The sequence below is a fragment of the Saccopteryx leptura genome, chromosome 13 (genome assembly GCF_036850995.1).
Source record: "Saccopteryx leptura isolate mSacLep1 chromosome 13, mSacLep1_pri_phased_curated, whole genome shotgun sequence".
Lineage (NCBI taxonomy): Eukaryota > Metazoa > Chordata > Mammalia > Chiroptera > Emballonuridae > Saccopteryx > Saccopteryx leptura.
Window position 1 is genome coordinate 7,866,090 of NC_089515.1, and position 23,771 is coordinate 7,889,860.

General features: G+C 42.5%; 1 protein-coding gene and 1 long non-coding RNA gene across 5 annotated transcripts in view; one reads left to right on the forward strand and one right to left on the reverse strand.

The window, feature by feature from the left end:
* LOC136384968 (uncharacterized) overlaps nucleotides 1–23,771 on the forward strand; it is a 215,005-nt gene that overhangs the window by 45,051 nt on the left and 146,183 nt on the right. The window lies entirely within an intron of this gene.
* Nucleotides 8,785–22,388, reverse strand: BUB3 (BUB3 mitotic checkpoint protein). 4 transcript variants are annotated; one of them, XM_066354810.1, is made up of 8 exons: nucleotides 22,139–22,285; nucleotides 21,675–21,869; nucleotides 21,077–21,146; nucleotides 18,966–19,117; nucleotides 16,152–16,310; nucleotides 14,376–14,553; nucleotides 13,905–14,121; nucleotides 8,785–10,459 (listed from the first exon to the last, which is right to left on the reverse strand). In XM_066354810.1, exons 2-8 carry the CDS (start codon nucleotides 21,867–21,869, stop codon nucleotides 10,408–10,410), a joined length of 1,023 nt encoding a protein of 340 aa, XP_066210907.1. In that variant the 5' UTR covers nucleotides 22,139–22,285; the 3' UTR covers nucleotides 8,785–10,407. The 4 variants fall into 4 exon arrangements, with proteins under 4 accessions (XP_066210907.1, XP_066210906.1, XP_066210908.1 ...); XM_066354809.1 differs by lacking the exon at nucleotides 22,139–22,285 and adding an exon at nucleotides 22,292–22,388 and having other exon boundaries at nucleotides 8,789–10,459; XM_066354811.1 differs by lacking the exons at nucleotides 8,785–10,459; nucleotides 22,139–22,285 and adding exons at nucleotides 11,365–11,707; nucleotides 22,292–22,388.

Genomic DNA, 23,771 nt, shown 5'->3' on the forward strand with positions numbered 1-23,771 from the left:
CCCAGTCTACCAGACTCCTTTAATTAAATATAGAATACTTAACATTATTACTCACATTTGGAGAGACTGCACATTTTAACCATAATTACATAATAAATATTTCATGGTATATATCTTTGTCATATAATTAGGAATAAAAAATGTAATCTCAAAAAGATGCTAAATAATTCAAATGGCTGAGGACGTGATTAAAGCCATGACTGAAATATGGTCAGAAGGTAACTCAAGGTCTTCAAACATGATCTCTCAAGCAAAGTATCACAACCAGGTGTTTTTTTTAAAGAGTGCATTGAAATGAAAATGACCCAAAAGAAAAAAAAAAACTGTAAGGCTTTAAATGTGGGATGAAAACATAAAGAATATGTGTAGCTCGTATTATAATCTGGCAAGAAATATTTGAGTCAGTTTACAATAACAATGTTCATCCTCCTCTGGCCATCACTTAGGCGGGGGCCTTCATCTCACTCATTCTTTCTGAAAATAGCTTCCTTTTTTCAAACCCTTTGAGATTAGGGAATGTGCTGTTACTTCTCATGGCCGTCAAAGCACCTTGAGAAGGGATAATGAGCACCTGAGAAATGTCTCCGGCAAATTTTAACCTAATTCCGTATTTACTGCAGCCTACTTCATACAAAGTACTGTTTGGTGCTGGGAGCTGTGAACCAGGAGGGTTCCTGACCTCTAGTGGCTCATAAGCCAGTACGGGAACCACAGGCGCACCGAACCCATTCTGAAACGGAAACAGAGGGGACTTTGGGAAGTGCCACACCTGAATCTGGGAAGACTTCTTACAGGAGGTGGGGGCAGGCCCTGAGGACATCAGAAACAGGACTGAGGGGGGAGGGGTGGACACACACACACACACATACACACACACACATACACACAGGCACGCAGAGGGAGGGAAAAAAGATAAGCAGGGAGGAAGTAAGAATACAGTTGAAGATAAATTGAGGAACTTGTTAGGGGACAAATTGGAGAATGACTTACCAACAGACCATCAAATATTCTCCATGTTTCTCCTTCAACTGATGGCAAAGTGAGGACCTGTGGGGCTTCCAACCTGGGTGTAAAATACTCACACCCAATGGAGGAAAATTTAAACCCTCAGAGGGGTCGAGCACACTCTTGTACTATGAACTACACCCTCCCTTCCAGGTGGTCATTCATACAGCATACATATATTTATTAAGCACATAATCGTTTATTGTGGAATAAATGAGACTCAAGACACAGTGCCTGCCCTGAACGAACCAAGCACAGAGTCTGGAACTTAGTATGAGTCAATAAATATTTATATATGAATGAATGAATGAATGAATGGCAGGAAAATGACTCATTGTCATCGTCTATAATAAACAGAATCGTGTAGTGGGTTAAGTGTTCATGCTCTGGAGTTACGCTGGGGATGAATCCTGGTCCTACAGGGCCAGGCCTACCTTGGATGTACTGCAGACTTGGTTCCCAACCACTGGGATAAAGCGAGTATCACAATAAAGTGGGTTGTAGTGTTTTCGCTGGTGGAGGGTTTTGCCGTCACTTTATGAAAACCACAGCACCTGTGCTGCACACTTAAGGAAGGCCTGCCTGTTTTAGCTGTGTGACCTGAAGGGGGTCACTTACCTCTGCGGCTTTGGTTTCCTCATCTGGTTGACAGGTTAACAGTATCACCCTCATTGATTGGTTGAGGGGGGCACTAGGCAAGGAAACATTGATCCAGTGTCCTTCTGGGGAGTGATAGAGCCATTTCAGGGCTCTGTGCAGGAAGAGGTGAAACACTTGTTTATCTTACTCTAAACCTCCATCCAGTCAAATACTTCAGAAACTGAAGTCCATCTGGTAGAAGCCGAGAGCCTGTGCCTTTCAAAGACGAAGGACCAGCAGACCAGGCTGCGTCTGCACAGGCAGGGGGCTCAGAGAGCCTTCCGGAAGCTGGAACCACAGGCCCACTATGCACCCCAGGGTAGAAAGTAGAAATTTTGCTTCAAGAACAAGTGAGTTCACAACATTTTTCCATCTCTCTTCAACACTACTAGACTTGGAAAACCTAGATGCCACCCGAATAATCACCTCATAGGCATTTTCTTTTTCAATGTCATGGAGCCCCAAACACTCGCTGTTTTCTGAAACCCGGGGCCTGTTCTGCTGAACCGCGCTGGGTGAAGTGGGAAGAGCACCTCTCGAGCTGGTCCCCGGAAGGCCCCATGGGGCACGGGGTTTTGTTTCAATGCACTGGGAGTAGAGCAGGGGTCCCCAAACTACGGCCCAGAGGCCACATGCGGCCCCCTGAGGCCATTTATCTGGCCCCGCCCCACTTCCGGAAGGGGCACCTCTTTCATTGGTGGTCAGTGAGAGGAGCATAGTTCCCATTGAAATACTGGTCAGTTTGTTGATTTAAATTTACTTGTTCTTTATTTTAAATATTATATTTGTTCCCGTTTTGTTTTTTTACTTTAAAATAAGATATGTGCAGTGTGCATAGGGATTTGTTCAGTTTTTTTTATAGTCCGGCCCTCCAACGGTCTGAGGGAGTGAACTGGCCCCTGTGTAAAAAGTTTGGGGACCCCTGGAGTAGAGTGTGCCGCCTCACCGCGCCCTCACAAGGCCCAGTTATGTCACTGGCATAACCAACCGGACTGGGGCCTGTACTTGTTCTTGTGGGCATGCAGTGAGCTCACTTTCCATTGCCAACCACCGCCACCTCACCAAATGGCACAATGGAGTCTTGAGCACCCTCTCCCAAAATGCACCAGTGGCCCTATTTTCCTAAGTAAACTTCTACGCAGATGCCTTTTATTACCTGCCAATTGACTGAAGGAAAGAAGAGAGAAAGGAGAGAGGGAGAGAGGAGAGAGGAAGGAGAGAAGGAGAAAGAAGAAAAAAGGGAGAAAGAAGAGAGGGAAAGAGAAAGGACGTGAGAGGGGAACAGAGGAAAACTGAAAAGAACGCAGGACCACCTGACTCCAGACCTGCGTCAGCTATACGCAGTGGCCAAAAGGAGCCGGTGTGCCATCCAACAGCCTGGTAAGGGCTTCTGGTTCCCTGAGGGTGATGAGGCTGTGGTGAGGGACCCCTGATATTTTTTCCAGCAAGCAGTTGGCAGTGATGAATGACTCCATTAGGAGCACAGCCATGACTCCATGTTTTCTATGAGGCCCTCACAATCAATGAGGCCAGGCTTGAAGAAGCCTTTTAGATATCAGTAGTTCTCTGGATGTCCGAGCAGCTGGGAGGCCCCCGTTCAGCAAGTTCTCTGAAAGAAGTCAGAGGAGGCTTGTTTCACACTGACTTCTTCAGTTTCCAATCACTAACCTTGATCTATCTTTCTGGAGGGCTAATAAAAACGAGTTCTTTTCCCCTAAAAGCAATGGTAATTACACCCACACATACAGGTTCGGACTGCGGCACAGCTGTCGCCCCTCCAGTGCGTCCCCTCCCCTCTCCTGACAGGTTCTTCTCCTGAGTCACCAAGAGGCAGAGCCTTTTACGGGCAATTTATTATTTTTTTGAGGGGGGTCTCTTTAATTCCCAATTTCCAATTAGATTCAACACTTCCAAAAATAACCTTTCCGAATTTTTTTCTTCTCATCCACTCCACTAAGATGCTCTAATGAGGAAGAAAGTTTAGATTTTAAAAAATGAAAATCAATCAGGAATGTTGACAGAAGGGCTGTCTAAATACTGGCCCCCGAAAAAGAAACAGGCATAGATAGTCCTTTCTGCCGGGCTCTAGTCCTTTTGGATCAATAGTAAATAAAAACTTTTCTGACATTTTGACTGGGAGCCAAATTAAAATTTTGCCTTGAGAACCCAATTTAAATTTCAAATGTAAATTTCAGGTTAGTCCTGTTTCCCAATTAATCCAAGAGGTTTCTTTCGCTGCATGTGTACCCAGTCTTATCCCAATCACCAGCTTCAAGGTGCTGGGTAAATCAAATTTCACAGCTTTCTACCAAAAAATGTCATCTTTAGAAATATTAAATGTGCCCAACCTCAATAATGCAGATGGCTATTCAAGTGGCTCCAGGCAGAAGCCCTGTTCAATGTACAGATCAAATATTACTATTATTAACGATGTTAATATCCATAAAGAATTCACCCTGCCTGACCAGGCGGTGGTACAATGCATAGAGCGTCGAACTGCGATGCCGAGGACCCAGGTTCGAGACCCCAAGGTGGCCAGCTTGAGCGAGGGTTCATCTGGTTTGAGCAAAAGCTCACCAGCTTGGACCCAAGGTCACTGGCTCGAGCAAAGGGTTACTCAGTCTGCTGAAGGCCCACGGTCAGGGTACATATGAGAAAGCAATCAATGAACAAAAACTAAGGTGTCGCAATGTGCAACAAAAAACTAATAATTGATGCTTCTCATCTCTCCATTGCTGTCTGTCCCTGTCTATCTCTCTCTGACTCTCTCTCTGCTCTGTAAAAAAAATAATTAAAAAAAAAATTCACCCTGCAGGCATTAAATATGTTCCCTCTGATGTTATGTGCTATTCCTCCGAAGTCAACTTAGCAAAAATTCTGTTAGTAGAGTCCAAATAAATGAGATTTCTCTTACTCTTCAATAGATTTAGACCCGAGTCAAAAACTAAACCCTGGATAATGACTGGCATCAGTACAGATGTTTTGCATCTTATTGCAAAGCAAAGGCAAAGTCCAGCACTTAAAGGATACACTCTGTGAAGGTGAGGCAATAAAAAGCCAAGCCAAGCTCTCAATGAACAGTGCCCATTCTCGACTTCCAGGAACGGACGTCGATGTTCACCCGATAAACAGCAGCAACCAAGGGTGACGTGTTCAGAGCCTAATTAACATACTTGTTCTCCACTTCCATGCCCCACTTCAGGTTAGTCCCACGTGGAAAGCTGGCTTCTCCATAATATCACATCACCTTGAGGAACTAATGGTGAACCCAGCAAAAGAGCCAATTCTACACCCAAAGCTTGATGAAGGCATAATGGCCATTGTTCCCAGCAAGGGGATTTCTTTAAATCGAGAAAGCTAACACTAACTGCCGTCTTAAGCTGTGAAATAATGAAAGGACTGAAGGCCTTCTGTCAGGCAATTCAACAAGAACGCGAGGTCTAACCGGTGGCAGAGATATGGGTAATATAACAGCAAAGACAAATCACCTGGACTCTTTAAGAATACATGGCATGTGCTAAGAAAATCTTCAAGAGCCAAGTATTCTGAGAATTATAAAGTGATGTTATAACAAGGTCAGAAGTCTGGGTACATAGGTTTTAAATTACTGCAATAGCCTATAACAGAGTCCTATAAAGGGTCGATGAAAGGTACTTCGTTACAACATTGGAAAAGCAAACTTAAGGTACTTCTGAGACCAGCAGGTATAATTTGTACAGCTTCTTCAGGTTTGTGTTAACTGTACAGTTGGCTAGAATGATCAGAGGTAAAATATTTATTGGGAATTAAAGTGAACGACTGGAAATGAGCCTTCAAATTACATCAGTCTGACACCTTGCTATATTAAAGCTCAACAAAGCAAAGCATTTCTTTTTCCATTTCTCTATTCAAGACAGGCGACTTGGAATGTCACACCACTAGTGGTATACGATACTGAATGAAAGTAAAACAAAATCAAACCAATTGTTTTCTACTTAAAAGAAACTGAGAACTGGTTGCCAAATTATGAGTTACATGAAACGGGAAGGCTAAGTCATGTCGTGATCTCACAATCACAGCTGTCTATAAATCGTATGTGCACTCTAGTTCTTACCTTCAGACTTCTTTCCAACAGGACACAAAACAGAGGGACAGGCAAAAGGAGGTTTACAGTTGTCAGTACACGAAAGTTTATCTTGTATTATTAGTTAGTGCATTATTTTCCATACAAACAACAGTAAATCTTTTGCCCACCCGCATACTTTCCAGCCAAGAAGCCAATGCCCCATGGCAATCCCAGGACAAGTCTAGTAGGTAGCCTTCGAAGATGAAAGCACTGTTATAACACATCACTGATCAAGGGAAAAGTGCCTTTGTACTCAATGGTCCAATTGGTATTTATTTGTGGCCACCAGCAGGCTTTCATTTCTCTTACTGTTAGCGCCAAAGCAACATAGCCGGGTGCCATTTTTAAAGGAAACTGCTATAACTAGTCCTAACAGCTTAAATCAGTACTTCTCCAAGTGAAAGGTGACCCAGAGACATTTCAAAGACTGGGGTGGCAAATCAAAGGAGAGAAGAACTGTGAACTACAGCTTCCTGGATGACCACTGGGATGTTTGATTTTTAATATGTCTCATCTATTGAGTACTTTTCACACATACATATTTTGCTAGGGGAAAGAACAACTTCTGTTACATCATGCAGTTTTCACCCAAGGAGACAACACATCAGAGAACCACCACCATTACTTTTGGAATGATGGCTATCTCCTAGTTTGAGAAGGTGGGGACTTAACTCAGTCAACTTTGGGGCGACTTAGTTGTTTCCTGTTTGTAGCTTTGTCCCCTTCCTTCTCCATCCGATTGACCACACCTGGTGCTGAATTGGGGGTTCACTCCAGGAGAGAAGCAGTATACCATTTATGCAAGTTTCCTAAAACATATATGGATACCGTATGAGCAGAGCCATAAACAGGTTCAATACTTAACGGGAAATGGACATGAGGGATGGGTACAAATGAGCCAAGTATGTGCAGTTATATTTTAAAACAAAGAGAAGTGAATATAGCAAAATATTTTATTTTTTATAGCATTTCATTTGTCTATATATTTTTAATTTTTTGATTGAGAGAAAGACACTGTTTTGTTGTTCCACTTACCCATGCATCTATCCTGATTCTTTTATGTGCCCTGATCAGGGATCTGACCCACCACCTTGGTGCACCGGAGCAATGTTCCAACCCAGTGATCCCCAACCCCGGGCACTGGTCCATGGGCCATTTGGTACTGGTTCGCAGAGAAAGAATAAATAACTTACATTATTTCTGTTTTATTTATATTTAAATCTGAAAGGTGTTTTATTTTTTAAAAATGACCAGATTCCCTGTTACATCCGTCTAAGACTCACTCTTAATGCTTGTCTCGGTCACGTGATACATTTATCCGTCCCACCCTAAAGGCCAGTCCATGAAAATATTTTCTGACATTAAACTGATCCGTGGCCCAAAAAAGGCTGGGGGACCACTGCTCTAACCAACTGAGCTACCCACCCAGGGCCAATACAGCAAATACTAACATTTTAACATCTAGATTATGGGTTTATGGGTGTGATTCTTAGTTTTTCTAAGATAAAAACATAGCCAAATTTAAAAACTACAGGTATCTAAGAACCACAAACCTAAAGTCGGTTAGTAACTGAGTTTACTTTTCATTCAAAGAGAACAAATATTTGCTATTCACTATCAGACATGCCCTAATAAATATTCCATATACTCTCTAACAACTCTATGAGTTAGGTAGTATCTTCATGTCACAGATGAGGAAACTGAGGCTCGTAAAGGAACTTGCCAGTGACACAAGGAATTGAGCAACCATGTCAGATTCAAAGGCAGGCTCAGAGGCTGGGATCACTGTGCTGCCTGACCTGGGACACGAGGGCACGCAGTGCCAGCACAGCGACAGACACACTGGTGAGGGGAGAGTCTCGCAAGACCCACCCCTCTTTAAAGTACTAGCAGAAGGTTCTCAAAATAGGAGCTCTTCATCCCTACTGCTTCCCAGGGGCCCAAGCCACACAGCAGCTGCCCTAACCAGCTACGTGAGCTTGGAGTTAAGAGCCATCACCACGCTTAACCTCCTTTCTGTCAACAGGGGCGTGCAAGTGAGGACCACGGGTCAGCCAAGTGCTTCAGAATCCAATCTGGTCCCTCTCTGGTGTCATAGCACTTGTCACACTACCTGCCACACTCCCTGACCCAGACTGGAAACCCGCCGAGTGGAAGGACCTTATCATACACAGTCCGCAGCCGCGGCACTTAGCAGTGCCTGGCCTTTGGCGGGCACTACATATTTGTTCCAATAGTCAAACACTGGTCCTGGCCGAGCAGCTCAGTTGGTTAGAACATTGTCCCAACACACCAAGGTTGCAGGTTCAATCCCTGGTCAGGGAACGAACAAGAATCAACCAATGCATGCATAAATAAGTGGGACAACAAATCCATGTTTTTTCTTCTTTCCCTTCCTCTCTAAAAATCAGTAATTTTTTTAAAGTAAAAAAAGTCTCAAATAGTCAAATATCATACTAAGTAGCTATCAAAAATAGGGCCAAAAATAAATTATGGGAGAATTTTGCTAACACATTATATGTATAAAGCAGTTTTTGTTTTTAGAGGGAGAGAGGGAAATAAAACATCAATTCAATGTTCCACCCATCCATGCATTCATTAGTTGGTTCTCGTACATCTACGCCCTGACCGGAGATCAAACCCGCAACCCTGGTGTGTCAGGACGACGCTCCAACTGAGCTACCCAGCCAGAGCTAAAGGGGGATTCTTGTATATAATCCAAGTCTCATCAAATCCCATGTGCTCACTGGCCCCGGCGCTGCTCAGGAGCAGACTAAACTGGGTGAGCAGGCTCCTGCCACCTCCAGAACAGCCGAAGAGCAGCCCACAAACTGGTGTCAGCACCTGGAGGCCCTGCCCTCGTCCCACTGAGGGTGCAGATCTGAAGTCCAAGCCACCAGATTCCCGAGGCCACTCTTCTGGCCGCCGTCGCACGATCCCTCGCGTCCAGGCTGCAGGTGCTCCAGGGGTGACGGGCCACCCATGACATCCAAGTCCACCTCAGACCCCGCCCCACAGAGTCAATGCCATGAAGCCACACAAACTGCACCCTACATCATACCACCTCAAATAAAACTCTCCCACTCTTCACCCAGGCATTTTCATATATGGTTAACAAACTTTTATTCATGGAGAAATATACACAGGAAATTCTGAAGGATGGATATCCACCAATGTTATCTTCTAGTGTAGAATTGTGTGACGATGCGATTCATTTCTTACATGCTATTACCTAAATTCTTCTACAATGAATATACTACTTCTGCAAATTATTAAATGCTTATTGAATTAACAAAGGTCACATGTCCAGTGCACTGGATACTAAATGCCTCTATCCAAAATTATATCGAAAATTATTTTGAAAAGGTAACTGTCTTTATCATTCAATAACATCAAAGTGACCCAACATTTACACATCAGAGTAAACAAAAAGATACGGTCCCTGCTCTTGACAGAACGTAGCAGAGGAGCAAGATGTGCACAGGTAAGAATGTTAAAAGCCCAGGCACACGAGGAGCTACCCAGCCGACAGCAGGCAGCGTTTCCTCTGCACTTGGAGAAAGAGCACACTCATTGTGACCTGGAGCCAGGACGGAGGGCTTCGTGGGAAGGGGGATCCTGAAAGTACGTAACAGGATTCAAAAGAAAACTGAGAGAGCAATTCAGAAAAAAGAAACCCCCTGAGCAGATGCAATCTGGGACTCAACAAGTGTGTTGAGTAACTGCGAAGCAAACCCCCAGTCCTCAGGGTAAAAGAATCCAGTGTTTTGGGGAGAACTGGTAAAAAGTTAAATGCAGCATGGGGTGGAGATAATGGGACAGAGAATAGACTAGGGGTCAAAGAAATTTGGGGAAGCTGGTTAAACAAAGTTACAGGCATTTCTTGACCTCTGAGCTCACAAGCTCTTAGACTAATGCACACTAGGCCCCCCGACTAAAGGAAGAGACCTGGTCTTATCTGACTAGGCTCCTTTTCCCTGTAGAGACAAGTGCAAACCAAAACACGGGAAATATCGAGCTGAGTGACAAATGCAAAACAATGCAGGGCCTGATTGGCAAGGTCACTGGGTAGCGGGCTTCGGTCCTTCTCCCAGGGCCTGGATTTTCCCCAAAGCAAAGAGAACCTGTTCATACAGCCCGAGTTTCTACATGGCAGAATTCAGAGCCAGATACAGGTGCCGCCCAAACACCCCCTTTCCCTTGTCAGAATTCCCAGTAAAGGTCAGTCCCACCCCACTCCTCCGGGGACACCTGACAGTCAGCGGCCCCTTCCTGGTGACTGGAAGCTCTGGAAGCAGCTTACCTTCTTATGAAGTGACAGGGTTAGGTGAGCAATGGGGAACACCAGAGGGTCACATGATAAAAGGAACAAGAGTTTTTAAAGTCCTGTGTGGTATAGCAGTCTGTTCAAATTAGAGGTGGCAGGCATTTCTTACAAAATCAGTTCAAGAGGCCATTATAACCAACATTTCTTTAAAAAAAGAAAAAGAAAATAAAAAGGAGAGAAAGCAAACAGATAGATGCATCACATGTACAAAAGGCAAGTCATGTTTTATAAATCTTTTCTCTCGTATACATACTGTATTGACCTCTGTGTGTTCTGGACCAAAGTTCAAATGTATTTCATACTTGGGTCACTGCTCCAGGAGACGGAGGATTTAGGGCACAGACTGGAGGCTGTTGCACTCCCCCAGATGGGCGGAGGGGACCCTTTAAGGCGGTGGGATAGTAGCAGTAGAAAGAAAAAAAGATAAACATAAGAGACACTTAAAAATTGAGAAGAAAAATTAGGTACAGGAAACCAATGAAAACACTAAGCTATTATTACGTTTGGATCATGTGAGGAAAAGGAGGCTACGATCACAACAGACACATTGAAGCAGAGCTGGTCAGCCGTCCGCACGGGCGGCCAGGAGACACTCCTGGGTGAGCCCACACGGTGTCAGGAGACAAGAGGACAGACCAGCTTCCCCACGCACCCTCAAAAGCAGGTCTCCAACATTGCTTTAATTTAGTCACCTTTTACGATATTTTATTACTCCTCTTTCAGTTAAAACATTTTAAACTTATGCTCTGTCCTTAACCAAGTGTTTCTGACTTTAAAAAGCACATCATCATACTAAAGAACCAATACCATCAGTTAGTCTCCAGCTATTACATTATTTACCGTCCCAAGGGCTTCGCTTTGATTTAGCTTTTGATGGATAAGTACAGGCGGTGGTCTGTTGTTTGGCTGTGTGTGCGCATGAGGCTGCATCCGCACAAGGATGCACGAGCCATGTGAGCTCAATGGCACTAGGAAATCTGAGAGTGCCGTGCCAAAGGGCGCCGTCAGCCACCCCGTGCTCTGTGTCCATCCTATAAAACTGCATGGTCGGCTCAAGGGCCCTGCTGACCCGGCACGAGGCACGAGGGCAATGGCAGAACTCCCACAGATCACTTTATCCAGGACTGCATCCCAACGTACACCAGAGCAGACAGAATGAAACGAGGCAGTGGGAGTCTAAAGGTGAAATGCCACTCCCCAGGCCTGTGATGATGGGAGCTCTGCTCTACAGAGGCCTTTTTACGAAGCAAATCACATTAATTACCAACATTTAAAAACATCCAACATATAAGGATTCGGAATCTCTGATTTATTAGACAGCATGAAAATAACAGGTTCAGATTATTTTACAAAAAGAGCTCAAGCTGTTCAGGAAAAAATAACTGGGCTCGCTGGGAGAAAGACAACTCTTCCGACTACTGCACAGGGACACCAAGACTCCTCATCCTACAAAGTCGGCATGAAAGGGCGCAGACAAGTTACAAGTCGGACAGAAAACAGAGAAATCCACATACTATAAGCAACGTGTCCACAATGACTATAATGCATCCCTTAGGGGACAAGAATGGATTTGTAGGAAGGAAAACAAAGCTTCCCAAGAGAAACCACTCTCACGAGATGATTAGGTGGACCTGCAATGAAGAAAATACATTTCAAAAGATGGATTCAGACTTACACTAGGTTTTCACTGAAATACTTAAAAATAAGACCTTTCTCTGTATCAAAAGAATTTAAAAAAATACATTATGGATAAAATAAATTTCAGTAAAGGTCCAAGTCCCTTTCATACCACACATTTGCACAGAAGTAAAAGTGAAAGTTTGACAACAACAGTACGATTTGGAACCACCTAGAACAGGCCAAGCTCAGTTCGTGCTCTGCTGCTGGGCATCACATTAAAATGAATCTCATTCTCACTGTAATTCTTTTCTTTTTAACCTTAATCACCAGTGGCTGGGCAACTGAAATGGACATGAGAACTATATAAATGTCAGAAAAATATGTAAACCTCATTAATGTTTCCAAAAATTCATTTAGAGATAGAAACAGGTCCAAATAGATGCCTGTCTAAATGTACTGCAATTACGTTACAATTATTTTTCCAAATACACAGATATGCTCTGTCTTTTCTCAGCTCATTACTGACTCAAACAATTTGCCCTTCTGGGATCAATTGTTTGCTAATAAATAATTGTTTACAGTCACAAATGATGTTAGGAGGTTTTCTTATTAGTTTTCCTTCTGCACCCTAATAAGATTGAAAACTAGCTGATTCCCAAGAGTCTAACCTTAACCTCGCTTTGTTTAACAGCCCAGGAAGTGATGAACCATCTGCTTCAGAAAATAATGGTCGGCCAAGAGGAAATATTGTTTAATTGTAGATTAACCTCCTCGTGAAGCAGTCTGAAGCAGCTTCAGAATGAGCAGCTCGAACCAGCAGAAGAAACACACGGTGCAAGAGCCTTTTCCTCCACTTCAAGACCAGGGGAAAAAAATCAAAGGAGTTTGTATTGCATATATTTATTTACAAACATTTGTTTCCAGAGTGGACACAAAACCATCCAAGTCAAAACTGATTCTCAAAAGTGTAGCCACTGTCCTCCGACTCTGTCTGCCCGAATACCTTTAATGCAGCAAGTCATCAAACCATTTATGTACTTAAGAAAAGTGTTTAAAAAAATACTAATAAAAGCCTCTTATCCATTTTCAGGTTTTTATAATATTAATATTCTTCCATTCCTTAGTTCATAGCAATAAATTCACCATTAAAGAGCATGAACTGTTTTAATGTCCTCACATGGCACTGCAGTAAACGAAACCTCGGTAAGTACATGGTGACTTACAAGTTCAAAGAAGAACAGCATGAGCTCAAAATGGCCAGCCAGGACAAGGGACAAGAGATACAGAAGTGAGAGAGCAAATGCAAACACAGCCCTTTGCCCAGCGGGCTGCACAGGCTGAGTCTTTTCTCAAGTCAGACCTGTAAAAATAATATACCTGATACTGACTATTCAACACTCTGCCTCCTCTCCAGGGTTCAACCAATTCAGCAAGGGTGCTATTCCATTTTAATTCCAAAAAATAGAGGAATCCTGAGCATACTCAGTTATTCCATAAATAATTATTAAGGACTTCCTACAAGGTGCTGGGTACACAGGGACAAGAAACAGGACAAGACACCGTGGGTTGATATTTTATGGTTTAACAAGTGCCCAAGTATTCATTTTCCCTTAAGCCAGGTACAGGTAATTAAGTAAAGAGCTTCGCCCTGCTGGTCCCCCAAACTAAATGGTTCTTCTCTGTCAACCAAGAGCAAATGACATCTATGAAAATTTCAAAACTAAGGAAATTTGCTATTTCAGGCAAGGCCATATTACTCTGGGTTTCCAATAAAACCTGGAGGTCATTCACCCTGTGTAAATATTAAAGAAACAACCTCTGTGGAGAGGACAGATTTTTGGCAGTTCAAATTCTTAAATATCTTAAATAGAAGTTGCTTAAATAAATTATTCTTGAATTCCTCAACTTAATTTCCAAGCAATGAGCAATAATAATTCCAGAGATTCAAATAATAGTGCCTATTCAAGAAGAATGAGAGTTTGACATTCTTCTCTACAAAACAACTAGGCACAATTTTATCCATCAGACGTCTATCAACCTACGGATATTGAAAGCTTGGGAGAACAAGATAAAATCAACTCCGACCCTACAGTCGGCTGTAATATCGAGCAGGCATCAACAATGCTATTCATGAATCTAGAAAAATTAATAAATCCTGGGTTGAATGCAAGAAAAGGCTCAACTACAGGTGAAGCATACTATACTCACTTGGGTTTTGTTTCTGCATCTGTCACTTGGCGAATGAAGATACCATCTTCGGGATGTTCCGTGTCGTCCATCTCATACATGTACGATGATGCTATTGCAAGGGTGGTCCCATCGTTACTGAAGGCAAGCGAGGCGATGCTGGTGGGGTACCGATGGAACTGGCACAGTCGCTTCTTGTTAAATGGATCCCAGATATTTACAAATCCATCAGAACCACCTACACGGAATTTTGAAAAAGTTCAAGTGATCTTTTCAAAGCAGATACAGAAATAACCATTTTCTTCACAAATTGTTAGGATCACAGAAGTCACAGTTTCCCCCAAGAAGTGTACTGTATCAGATTCCCCCTCCCCAAATATCATAAAAAGCAAGCACATTTTTTTAACGTTCAACCTAAGTATAAATTTCTAGTGTTCAACAGCAAAACTGCAATTGTAATGATGAGAAACAGGTGAACATGCCATACTTTACCTGTGGCAAACGTATTGTGGATGTTATGAAAGGAAATGGCATTGACTGGGTAGATCTGCTCAATATTGTTTTCTTTCAGTCTGTGACACTTGAAGGCATACTTCTTCTTCTGGACCTCAGGGCTGGGGTCCAAGTACTCAACTGCCACGCGACCTTCAATAGAGCTCAACACATAACCCTGCCGAGAGGGAATCCAAGAAAGCCGAAAATGGTGAAAACAGCAAGGCACTAATAACTCAGATTCAACCCATACTACAGAAAGATTATTTCAGAAAGGAAAGATAGAACGGTCTGGTTTTAATCAAGTGCTTACACTATACTAACATAGAACTAAACTAAAATTTTAAGAATACTAATACTGCCTGGCCAGGCAGTGGCGCAGTGGATAGAGCATTGGACTGGGATGCGGAGGACCCAGGTTAGAGACCCGGAGGTCACCAGCTTGAACCCAAGGTCACTGGCTCGAGCAAGGGGTTACTCGGTCTGCTGAAGGCCCGCAGTCAAGGCACATGTGAGAAAGCAATCAATGAACAACTAAGGTGTCGCAACAAAAAACTAATAATTGATGCTTCTCATCTCTCTTTGTTCCTGTCTGTTTGTCCCTATCTATCCCTCTCTCTGACTCTTGCTGTCTCTAAAGAAAAAAAAAACAAAAAAAACACTAATTCTTGTTTCATTTTTTTAAAAAAAGGCTATCGTCACTTGTTTACGTCCAAGTAAAAGATAAGATAAATATGAAATCTGTATTTTTTCTTTAATTCTTCAAGGTATGAAAATGATTTACTCCTGAAAAACTACTTATGAAGACAAAAAAAAAATTAGTAAAATCTTACTTTTAGTTATATTTCCATTATAAACTGAATACACTCTGAGAGAAAATTTTAGATATGACATAAAAAATATTTATAAATGCAAGCATATTTTAATCAGTGTTTAAATCTCTGAAGTTCCACGTAACTGCAATACCTTATCTTCAGGGGAAATTTCACTGTTTGGGAGGGGAAATGTGATCAGCAGTTGGGATTCTAGCCTTTTAAGGCAAAGAACCCAGGAATAACTGACGTAATTGCCTCAGCTCCATGACCTCTGAAGGACAGCCGTAAGATTCCAAGATATCGGCTGTTTTTAATGACTTTCCTCTTACAAAATCCTACCGCAGCTGCCCACCCCGCCAACTCCCCTGAGAACTTGACGGATCTGCGGAGAGAAGGGGCTCTCTACGAAACAGGACCGCTTGTCTGGCGAGGATGACGGAAGGGTGACCCAGCCTGTACACCGAGTTAGTCACTACGTGGGGGCACTGCCTCTCTAACCTCAGAGGCAGTCTTCTAAAACACTCCCAATCCTGCTGCTAAACTCACAAAAACTGTGTTAGCATCGGGCTCACCAAGAGAGAAAGAAAAAAGAAAGAGTGAGAAGAGCAATGCTCAACCCTTCATTTCCAGAATCCAGTCTGAGTTCTCAGGTTTGTACCTGAAGTCCCTGCAAAGCGCCCCTTGACTCCTGCCTGCCTGTCCAGCAGCCTGAACCAGAGACTCAAACGCCCTGGCAAATTAGCCTCTTTGAACATCAAGGTTGTCTCTAAAATTGGTTAACACACAATCTTTAAATACAAGAATGTCAAAAACATACCTAACAAGTTCTAACTCGCTACTACAGAGGAAATAAGTAAATGAAAGGCCAGGTTTTTAAAAGGCAGTAACCAAATCGTGACTTCGTGCACTCGTGTTATTTTTCCAGACCCACGCGGACAAGGGCGGGCGGGCGCGGGAGCACCTGCTTGTTCGGGAAGGCGCGGATGCAGCGCGTCTGGTACTTGAGGCTGGACTCGCGGCGCTGCTGCACGTAGCCCATATTCCGCAGGTCCCACACCAGCACGCGGCGGCCTGCCGTGCCCACGATCAGCCTGTCTCCAGACACCGACAGGGTATACACCTTTCAGGAAAGACCAAAACTTGTCAAAACTTGCCTGAAAATGGCATTTTGTCCACTAACCATAAAACCATAAAAGTTAGCTGATCAGGTTCCCAAACACAGATACTAAATTATTGTTTACAATAATTATTGTTACATAAACCAGCTCATTCACATGAAATAATAAACCCAAAATAGTCTTAATACTGAACCAAATATCACATAATGTACATTCTAATTAATTTGAAAAAACTTTTGAGGACTTAATTCTCGTTACTAAAACACATCTTTTGTAACCTTGTTTCACTTAATGACAATATAAAAGAATAGAACATACTCAAAAAGGAAACAATAAAGCCAAAAAACAATTCAAGATGCCTTTCAAGGGGCTTCTGGTTTTTCATTTTCAAAGTTACTTTTCTCTGACCACCTTTTGGAACAAGATTTCATGTGGTAACTCTAACAATCCTGCCTTTCTCAGCTGTCACATAAACAAACAGCCTTTCCAGGAAGGGCAAGGGAGCCATGCTAATTAGCTTCTGAGCTGATGTGGTGGCATAAGAACTCAAAATTAAAATAGTGACCTGGCATATGACAAAGCAAGTTCTTGTACCCAGACATCACACTATACAATCGGGACAGAATTCACCTTCAGGAAAAATTTAAAAAGCAGTTTCACCCATAAAAGTGTTTTTTCCCTTATAAGGCCATTTTTCAATATTAAAACAACTTTCACAAAAACTCCTTCATAATAAATCATAAATTTCCTACACACAAGGACTTAAAGTGGTTATTTTCAAATATGGTTTTGGAGATCAAACAGATAGCAAATTCATAAAAATGGTAGTAAAATATATTTTCCTGATCGTATTTTTTTTTAATCTTGACTTCTCATACAAAACTGTAGCTTCAATTATTTCTGTTAAAAGCAACTCTAATTCAATCTGATTCAATATTTTAAAACCTGAAGAATCATTATAAAAAATGAAAAAGAAATATAACATGGTAAGATTATCTCATTAGCACATTAAATCATATGGCTAATAATCACTACTACCTTAATAACACCAGGCAAAAAATAAGTTAGGGTTAACAATGTAACAACCCACTAGTCTCCACAATCTGGCCTTAAAATTCAACAACTATTCTGACTAAAGGAAAAATAAGGAATTAAAAAGATTCAAAACAGCAGATCTAATATATTTAAATAAGAGAAACTAAGATTTACCAGTTTATTCAGAAAATAAAATGTTTATACAAAAATAGAAATTAACCTAAGTCACATGAAACACCAGACTTAAAAAACACAGAATCCAGAAAGAAATCAATTTATAGCAAGCAGTACAATCAGATTGGAAATTTTATCTTAAATCTTTATACAGGTGACACAAGATTCTAATAGTGCTTTCTATCCCCACTGATCATAAATCAAGTGAAACCACTGTCATGCTACTGACTAGGTATATACATTTATCAAAGGCAGTATTAAAAAAAAGTGACATAATGAACCTTGCTGAACCAATAAGCAGCTTGATTCAGTGTGGCTGTCCATTATATGATATTCTGTCAGCCATTTATCACAGCTCTTAACATGTTACATACAACCATAAATCAAAACGAGAAACAATGCAATTATTTTATTCTGAACAAAGGTCTTGCCAGGAGTAGATTCAACTATGAAGTGACAAAAATAATGGCTCTTTGGCTGCACTACAATATATAATGATGGCTAACAAGAACTGAATAGTATATTTACACTGAGGAAATAGACTCAAGTGAAGGATACCTTTAAACTGCTAAAACAATCAATCTTTAAAATTAACTACCGCTTGATAATAGTCTGATGAGGATACAGCAAGAATGCTCAATTACACTTCCACTGTGCAGTTCAAAAGGTTAGAATAAGACACAAAGATTCAGTTTTAAGAAGCGTGGTTCACTAGAGCCTTCAAACTACCACTGCCAGTATTAACAATAAACAAGTAATCAGGGAAGGCCAGGGAATACAGGCCACCTTTCTCACTCGACTTGAAATGAGAGCCCATTTCACCATCATCACAGTCAACTTGATGAAACCTCAGGTCGTAGATGAATGAGTGATGCTCGATCCCTTTCTGGTTTGGGCACGTCAAGCCCAATTTAAGGCAATCAAACAATCTTTGCTAAATGACCTTGCTGAAAATTTCAGTCCTGGGATGTAATGCATTAAGAATAAGTGAAAATTTCTTATTTAAGCTAGTGCTCTCCAGCACAAACATAAGTGAAAGGAAAAAGTTGACAAAAATAAGTTTTCCTTTGCATCAAAGTATTTCTATGTTATTTGGGTTTGTAAAATATACTCGTCAAGTCTTAACCTATTAATACCATATTCATAAAGCATGCATCAAATCACCCCAAGAATCATTATTCCTTTGTGACCACTACTCACAAAAATGAGAGGATCAGGGAACATGCAGATACTCCAGTACTTTCAGCCTTGTGTATTGTGCATTTTCATCAATGAAATAAGAGTTGGTTTTGCATCTCATCTACATACTCGGACAACTTTCTTTGACTTGTCATTTGCTTTTCTGATGTTCTTGTTTAATTTTAAAAAATCAAATGCTTTTTATTGCTTCATATTCACTTTGAAACACCCCCTAAATTTTGTGAGCAGTCTGTTATATAAAAGCCTACCTTCTCAGGCTGAGAGAAGGTGCCAGCATTACAAGGAGTTCTAGGATCCCACAATTTAACTGTCTGATCCCAACTCCCCGTAACCATCACATTTACTTCTGGACAGTATTCAACACATCTGATAGGGGCATCATGGGTTCCAACAAGATTTTCTAGAGGAAAAAAAGAAAACTAGTTTTACTAGTTTGCTAAACAAACTCTTCAAGTGAACAATGGAAGGAAACACTCATTCAACTGAAATGAGTCCACTTCCACCAACTCTAAGGAAATGTCTGCATACAGAAAATTTCTCCATGACTACAAAAAAGTCACCCATTCCTCTATGTTCACCTCACAGTGCATAGTTTGATTCACTGGCATGTTACATATCAAAGGCTGATCTGAATTTCATATTACATAAAAATGATGGCATATCTGTTACCTTCCTCACTTGATTCTAGATTCCTTTCAAAAGAGAACCATCTTTAACTGTAGTTCTGATTCTATCTAATGTAGGTTCTAATATATGGTCAATGCTCAAGAAATACTGGCTGAATGAACAAATGAATGGATAACTCTTGTCTATGGATCTCAATAAAACACATATTAAGTCAATGCTTATAAGAAACTTAATTAAAGTGGCAACAGATTATCTGAGATCTGGGGATGAGAAGGCAGAGTCTTATGATTAATCCACTGAGTTTTCATGATGGGTCACATTTCCAGTACATAAGTGTCTTTCCTTTCAATTTCAACTCTTCACTATCTCATCCATTCATTCATTCATTCAATTAACCTCTAGCAAATGTTTACTGTGTAACAGAATCTATGCCAAATGCTAAGGATAAAACCAAGAACAATATGTGGTCTTGATCCTCAAAGAAAAAAAGGTATCTTTTAAGAACATATCCTTTAAACAACAACAACAAAAATCTCCCAAGTTTGGCAATGACCTTTAGAGAATAAACAGCTAATTCCTTTAATTACGGTCTCCAGCATTGAAAATGTTTAAGTTTGGCCTGACCTTTGGTGGTGCAGTGGATAAAGCATCGACCTGGAAATGCGGAGGTCGCCGGTTCGAAACCCTGGGCTTGCCTGGTTAAGGCACACATGGGAGTTGATGCTTCCAGCTCCTCCCCCCTGTCTCTCTCTCTCCTCTCTCTCTCTCTCTCTCTCTCCCTCCCTCTCTCTCTCCTCTCTAAAAATGAATAAATTAAAAAAATTTAAAAAAAAAAAAAAAAGAAAATGTTTAAGTTTGCTTTTCAGTGTTTTCTTTCCTCCTGTTTTTCAACAAATAGGACGACCTAAACCTACAAAGTAACTTATTCCACAGAATAAGCTGACAAACAAAACCAAACATCTGCAGTTGAAGTGCCAAAGACAAGTGGCTTTCCTGCAAAAGCCTCTTCTAATTAGGTTATTCTGTTCTAACAAAACATTGTGCCCATCCTCTATTCATCTTCTCACTGTCCAACTCTTCATCTAGCCATACCTCTGTGACTTGCTAGCTCCTTCAAGGACATCTATGTCTAATATATGCATATACCCCCGCCCTAAAGAAAAGGGGGAAAAAAGCCCTGCTACAGAGCTCTGTGAATGTGGGTTCCATCACAGTCTCTGCTCTGCACCGAAGCCACCATAACAATTTGGGTAAGTCATTTCCTAGCTGGCCTCTAAGAAATTACTAACTAAGAGAAAATGTGCCATCCTATTATTCATTCAATAAACGCAACAGAATAAAACCAATCTTCCTTCTGTCTAAATTAAACTGGCTTCTGAAAAAGACAACTGAAACATCAGCCCTGTCCTAGAGAAGGGGACCAGCTAGAAGTGCAGTCCACTTCTGAGGAGAAGGTAATGGTCCAAGCCTTAAGTCCCCTTCACATAAATAGTGCAGATGGAGACCAGAAAGGGCTTTACTGAAAAAAAATAAATAAATACGTGCGTACTATTTTGTGATCGGTACCTTAATAGTTTAATCATTTAAACAAAAAAAAGTCCTAAACATAACCCGTGTTTGCTTGAGTCTAACCAACTTAGGAATTACACAAGTCAAAAACTCCTCCTCCTAACTAAACACTTATACTCTAATACCCTGGCTGAGAAGACAACCTGATAAAAGGCCATGTTACCTTGATCAGTGTTCAAATCATGCATTTTCAACTGATGATCTAATCCCCCACTCCAGGCATGTGTTGGATCCTACAAAATAAAGTTCCAAGTCATTTAAAACGTACAGAGCTTTTAGACAGTGTTCCAAAATTGCAGTCACCTGTTGTTCAGCTTATGCTCGGGATGTACACTGGGCTTAACTACTCACTCCAAACAAACAAGACACACAAAAAAAATTAAGCAAACTGAAACTACACCCAGGACGTTAAGGAGGAACAGTTGAGTAAACAGGCATTCCTACTTAATAGTAAGTAAGCTTTCCTTTCAATAAGGCAGCCAACTTGTACCGTCTGGTTGCAAATTTCAAAATCAAACTGTTCCTATGTCAGGACAGTCTGCAGGGTTATTCGACGCCACTTTTAAAAGGGAGACCCGAGTTTCGGACGTTTGCAAGTTCCCCGAGGGCAAAACCCAGCACCTGGCTCAGGGCCATTGTTCAGGAATAAGTAAGGAGCTGTGCAAAGAACCCCGCGGTCGGAAGCCTCCGTCCACCACGGGAAGAGGGTCGCCGTGCCCCCGGGCCAGCGCCACGGCGGAGCAGCAGAAGCGGACACCTACGTAGAAGGCGCAGTCCAGCACCGCGCCGGTGTGCTGGTACTTGAGCCGCATGGAATTGGCCGGCACATCGTAGAGGCGCACCGACGTGTCCCAGGACGAGACCAGCAGGAACTGGGAGGTGTTGGGGCTGAACTTCACCGAGGAGATGCCGTCCTCGGGCGGCTGGTTCAGCTTGAACTCGTTAGAACCGGTCATCTACAGAACAAGGCAACGGTCAAAGACCCCCCAAAGGGGACGGGGTCCGGGGGCTCGGCTGGGGAAGCCTCCCAAGGGAAGGACCAAGAAAACTTAGCAGACAGGGCCTCTGCGCCTGCGCAGAGCCTGCGAGCCCACCAAGGTCCGGACGCGCCCCCCTTCCCCGCCGCGCCCGACACGCCCCGATCCGCACGGCCCCAGCTCCGCACCCCGAACCCCAACCCCAAGCCTGGCCCGCCGCCTGCTTCCCCCGGCGCGGGCTCTCGCACCCCGGCACCTCCCCCGGGGCCTGCAGCCCGGATGCTCCTAAAATAAAACAGCGATAGAAGCGAGCCCGGTTTCCCGTGGAGGGCTCCGCCAGCGCCGGGACCGAGAGGTCCCCGAAGAGTCCGCTTGTGCGCCGCGCCGCCTCTGCCCGCTACCTTGAGTTCGGCTCAGAATCGACTTGACCGCCGCTCACTATCCCCACGCTACGCTCTCGGCGCTCGCGGGCTAGAAGTAGGCGGATAGGAAGCTACGGAGCATGCCTGCTATTGGCTGATTTCAAACGCCAACGTCTTCATCTAAGCAGCCGATTGGTTCGCTCTGAGGCCGAGCGCCAGTCAACCCGGTCATCCTCTTCCGGCTCAAAGGCGAACCGCGGCTTTTCCGATCACGTGGTCTCACTTTACCGCTAGGCTGAGGACCGCCCCCCCGCCCGTCTGAACGATTAAAAACTACAACTCCCAAGGCGCATCGCGCCAAGACGGCGTTCACGCCCTCTCGGACACGTGTGCGGCTCGCTGGGACCTGTAGTCTCCCTGAAACCGATGCCCTGCCAGTACTCTGAATACTGGGAGAAACAGATGCTCCTTAAGGGTTCGACCCCGGCTCCCTTCCCATCTGAGTTTATCTCACAGACACAAGAACCCCATTTTGATCACTACTTCTATAGAGCTAAAGTTTCTCCCTTTCACTGGCTGAAGTTAACCAAAAATTGAAGTAGAGAAGGAAATATTTACTCTAATGAATTTTATTATTTTGCCCTGATTTTTTTCTTATTTTCCTGGGGTTTGCCCCTAGGAGCCAGGGTGTCATGTTTCCTATTGTCCTAAGATCTATTAATCTAAAAGAAATTCATCCTTGATTATACTTTCCTTTCCATCGCGTCTTTCCAGAAATATTTGAGTGCCTCCTGGTGCCAGGCCTGGTGAGAGGTGGGAAGATGCATTGGTCAGACCAGTCCTTGCTCTGGAGGAACTCCCTGTCCAGATGGATGGACAGATTGGGAAACAAATAAGTTGCAATGTGTTAAAGCTGGAAAGTTTCTTTTAGATATATGTTAAGATGGGCTCTTAAAATGACAGCTACAAGCTTCACCCTGTCCACCCCACCCCTACCCCAACAATTCCCTAGAGTGTTGAGCTCAGTCTGCTCCACTTTCTGTTTCTAGAATCCTCCACGAATAAGAGAATCAAGAAGGTTGCTTCAGTAATAAATAATTTGAACTCTGTAAAAGAAAAGCCATACTTAATTTGTAGCTAGAATGCTGTGACTCAATTACTCTTAAATATCAAAAACTCACTAAAAGTGTTCAGTATAATCCATGCTATAACCTCTTTTTCACTATCTTTTGTGGGAAAAAAAAGAAACTTTTAAAAAATTTTCCATTGGTTTGAGAGAGAAAGAGAGGAGGGGAGAGAGTGAGAAGCATCAACTCATTTCACTTAGTTGTTTCATTTTTTACTTGTGCACTCATTGATTGCTTCCAGTGCCCTGACCAGGGTCAAACCAGCAACCTCTGGCATGCTGGGCTGACGCATTATTCACTGAGTCACCTGGCCAGGGCAAAAAAACAACAACAAAAAAAACCACAAAACTTTTTTTATCATGTAACTTTGTATGAAGTAGAGAAAATTGTTG

Coding starts and splice junctions, on each gene's coding strand:
- BUB3 (XM_066354810.1), bottom strand. CDS start 21,869: ATGACCGGTTCTAACGAGTTCAAGCTGAACCAGCCGCCCGAGGACGGC. Junction 21,147..21,674: donor TGCTGGACTGCGCCTTCTAC/GTAGGTGTCCGC, acceptor TTTATTTTGTAG/GATCCAACACATGCCTGGAG. Junction 19,118..21,076: donor TGATTTGAACACTGATCAAG/GTAACATGGCCT, acceptor TTTTTCCTCTAG/AAAATCTTGTTGGAACCCAT.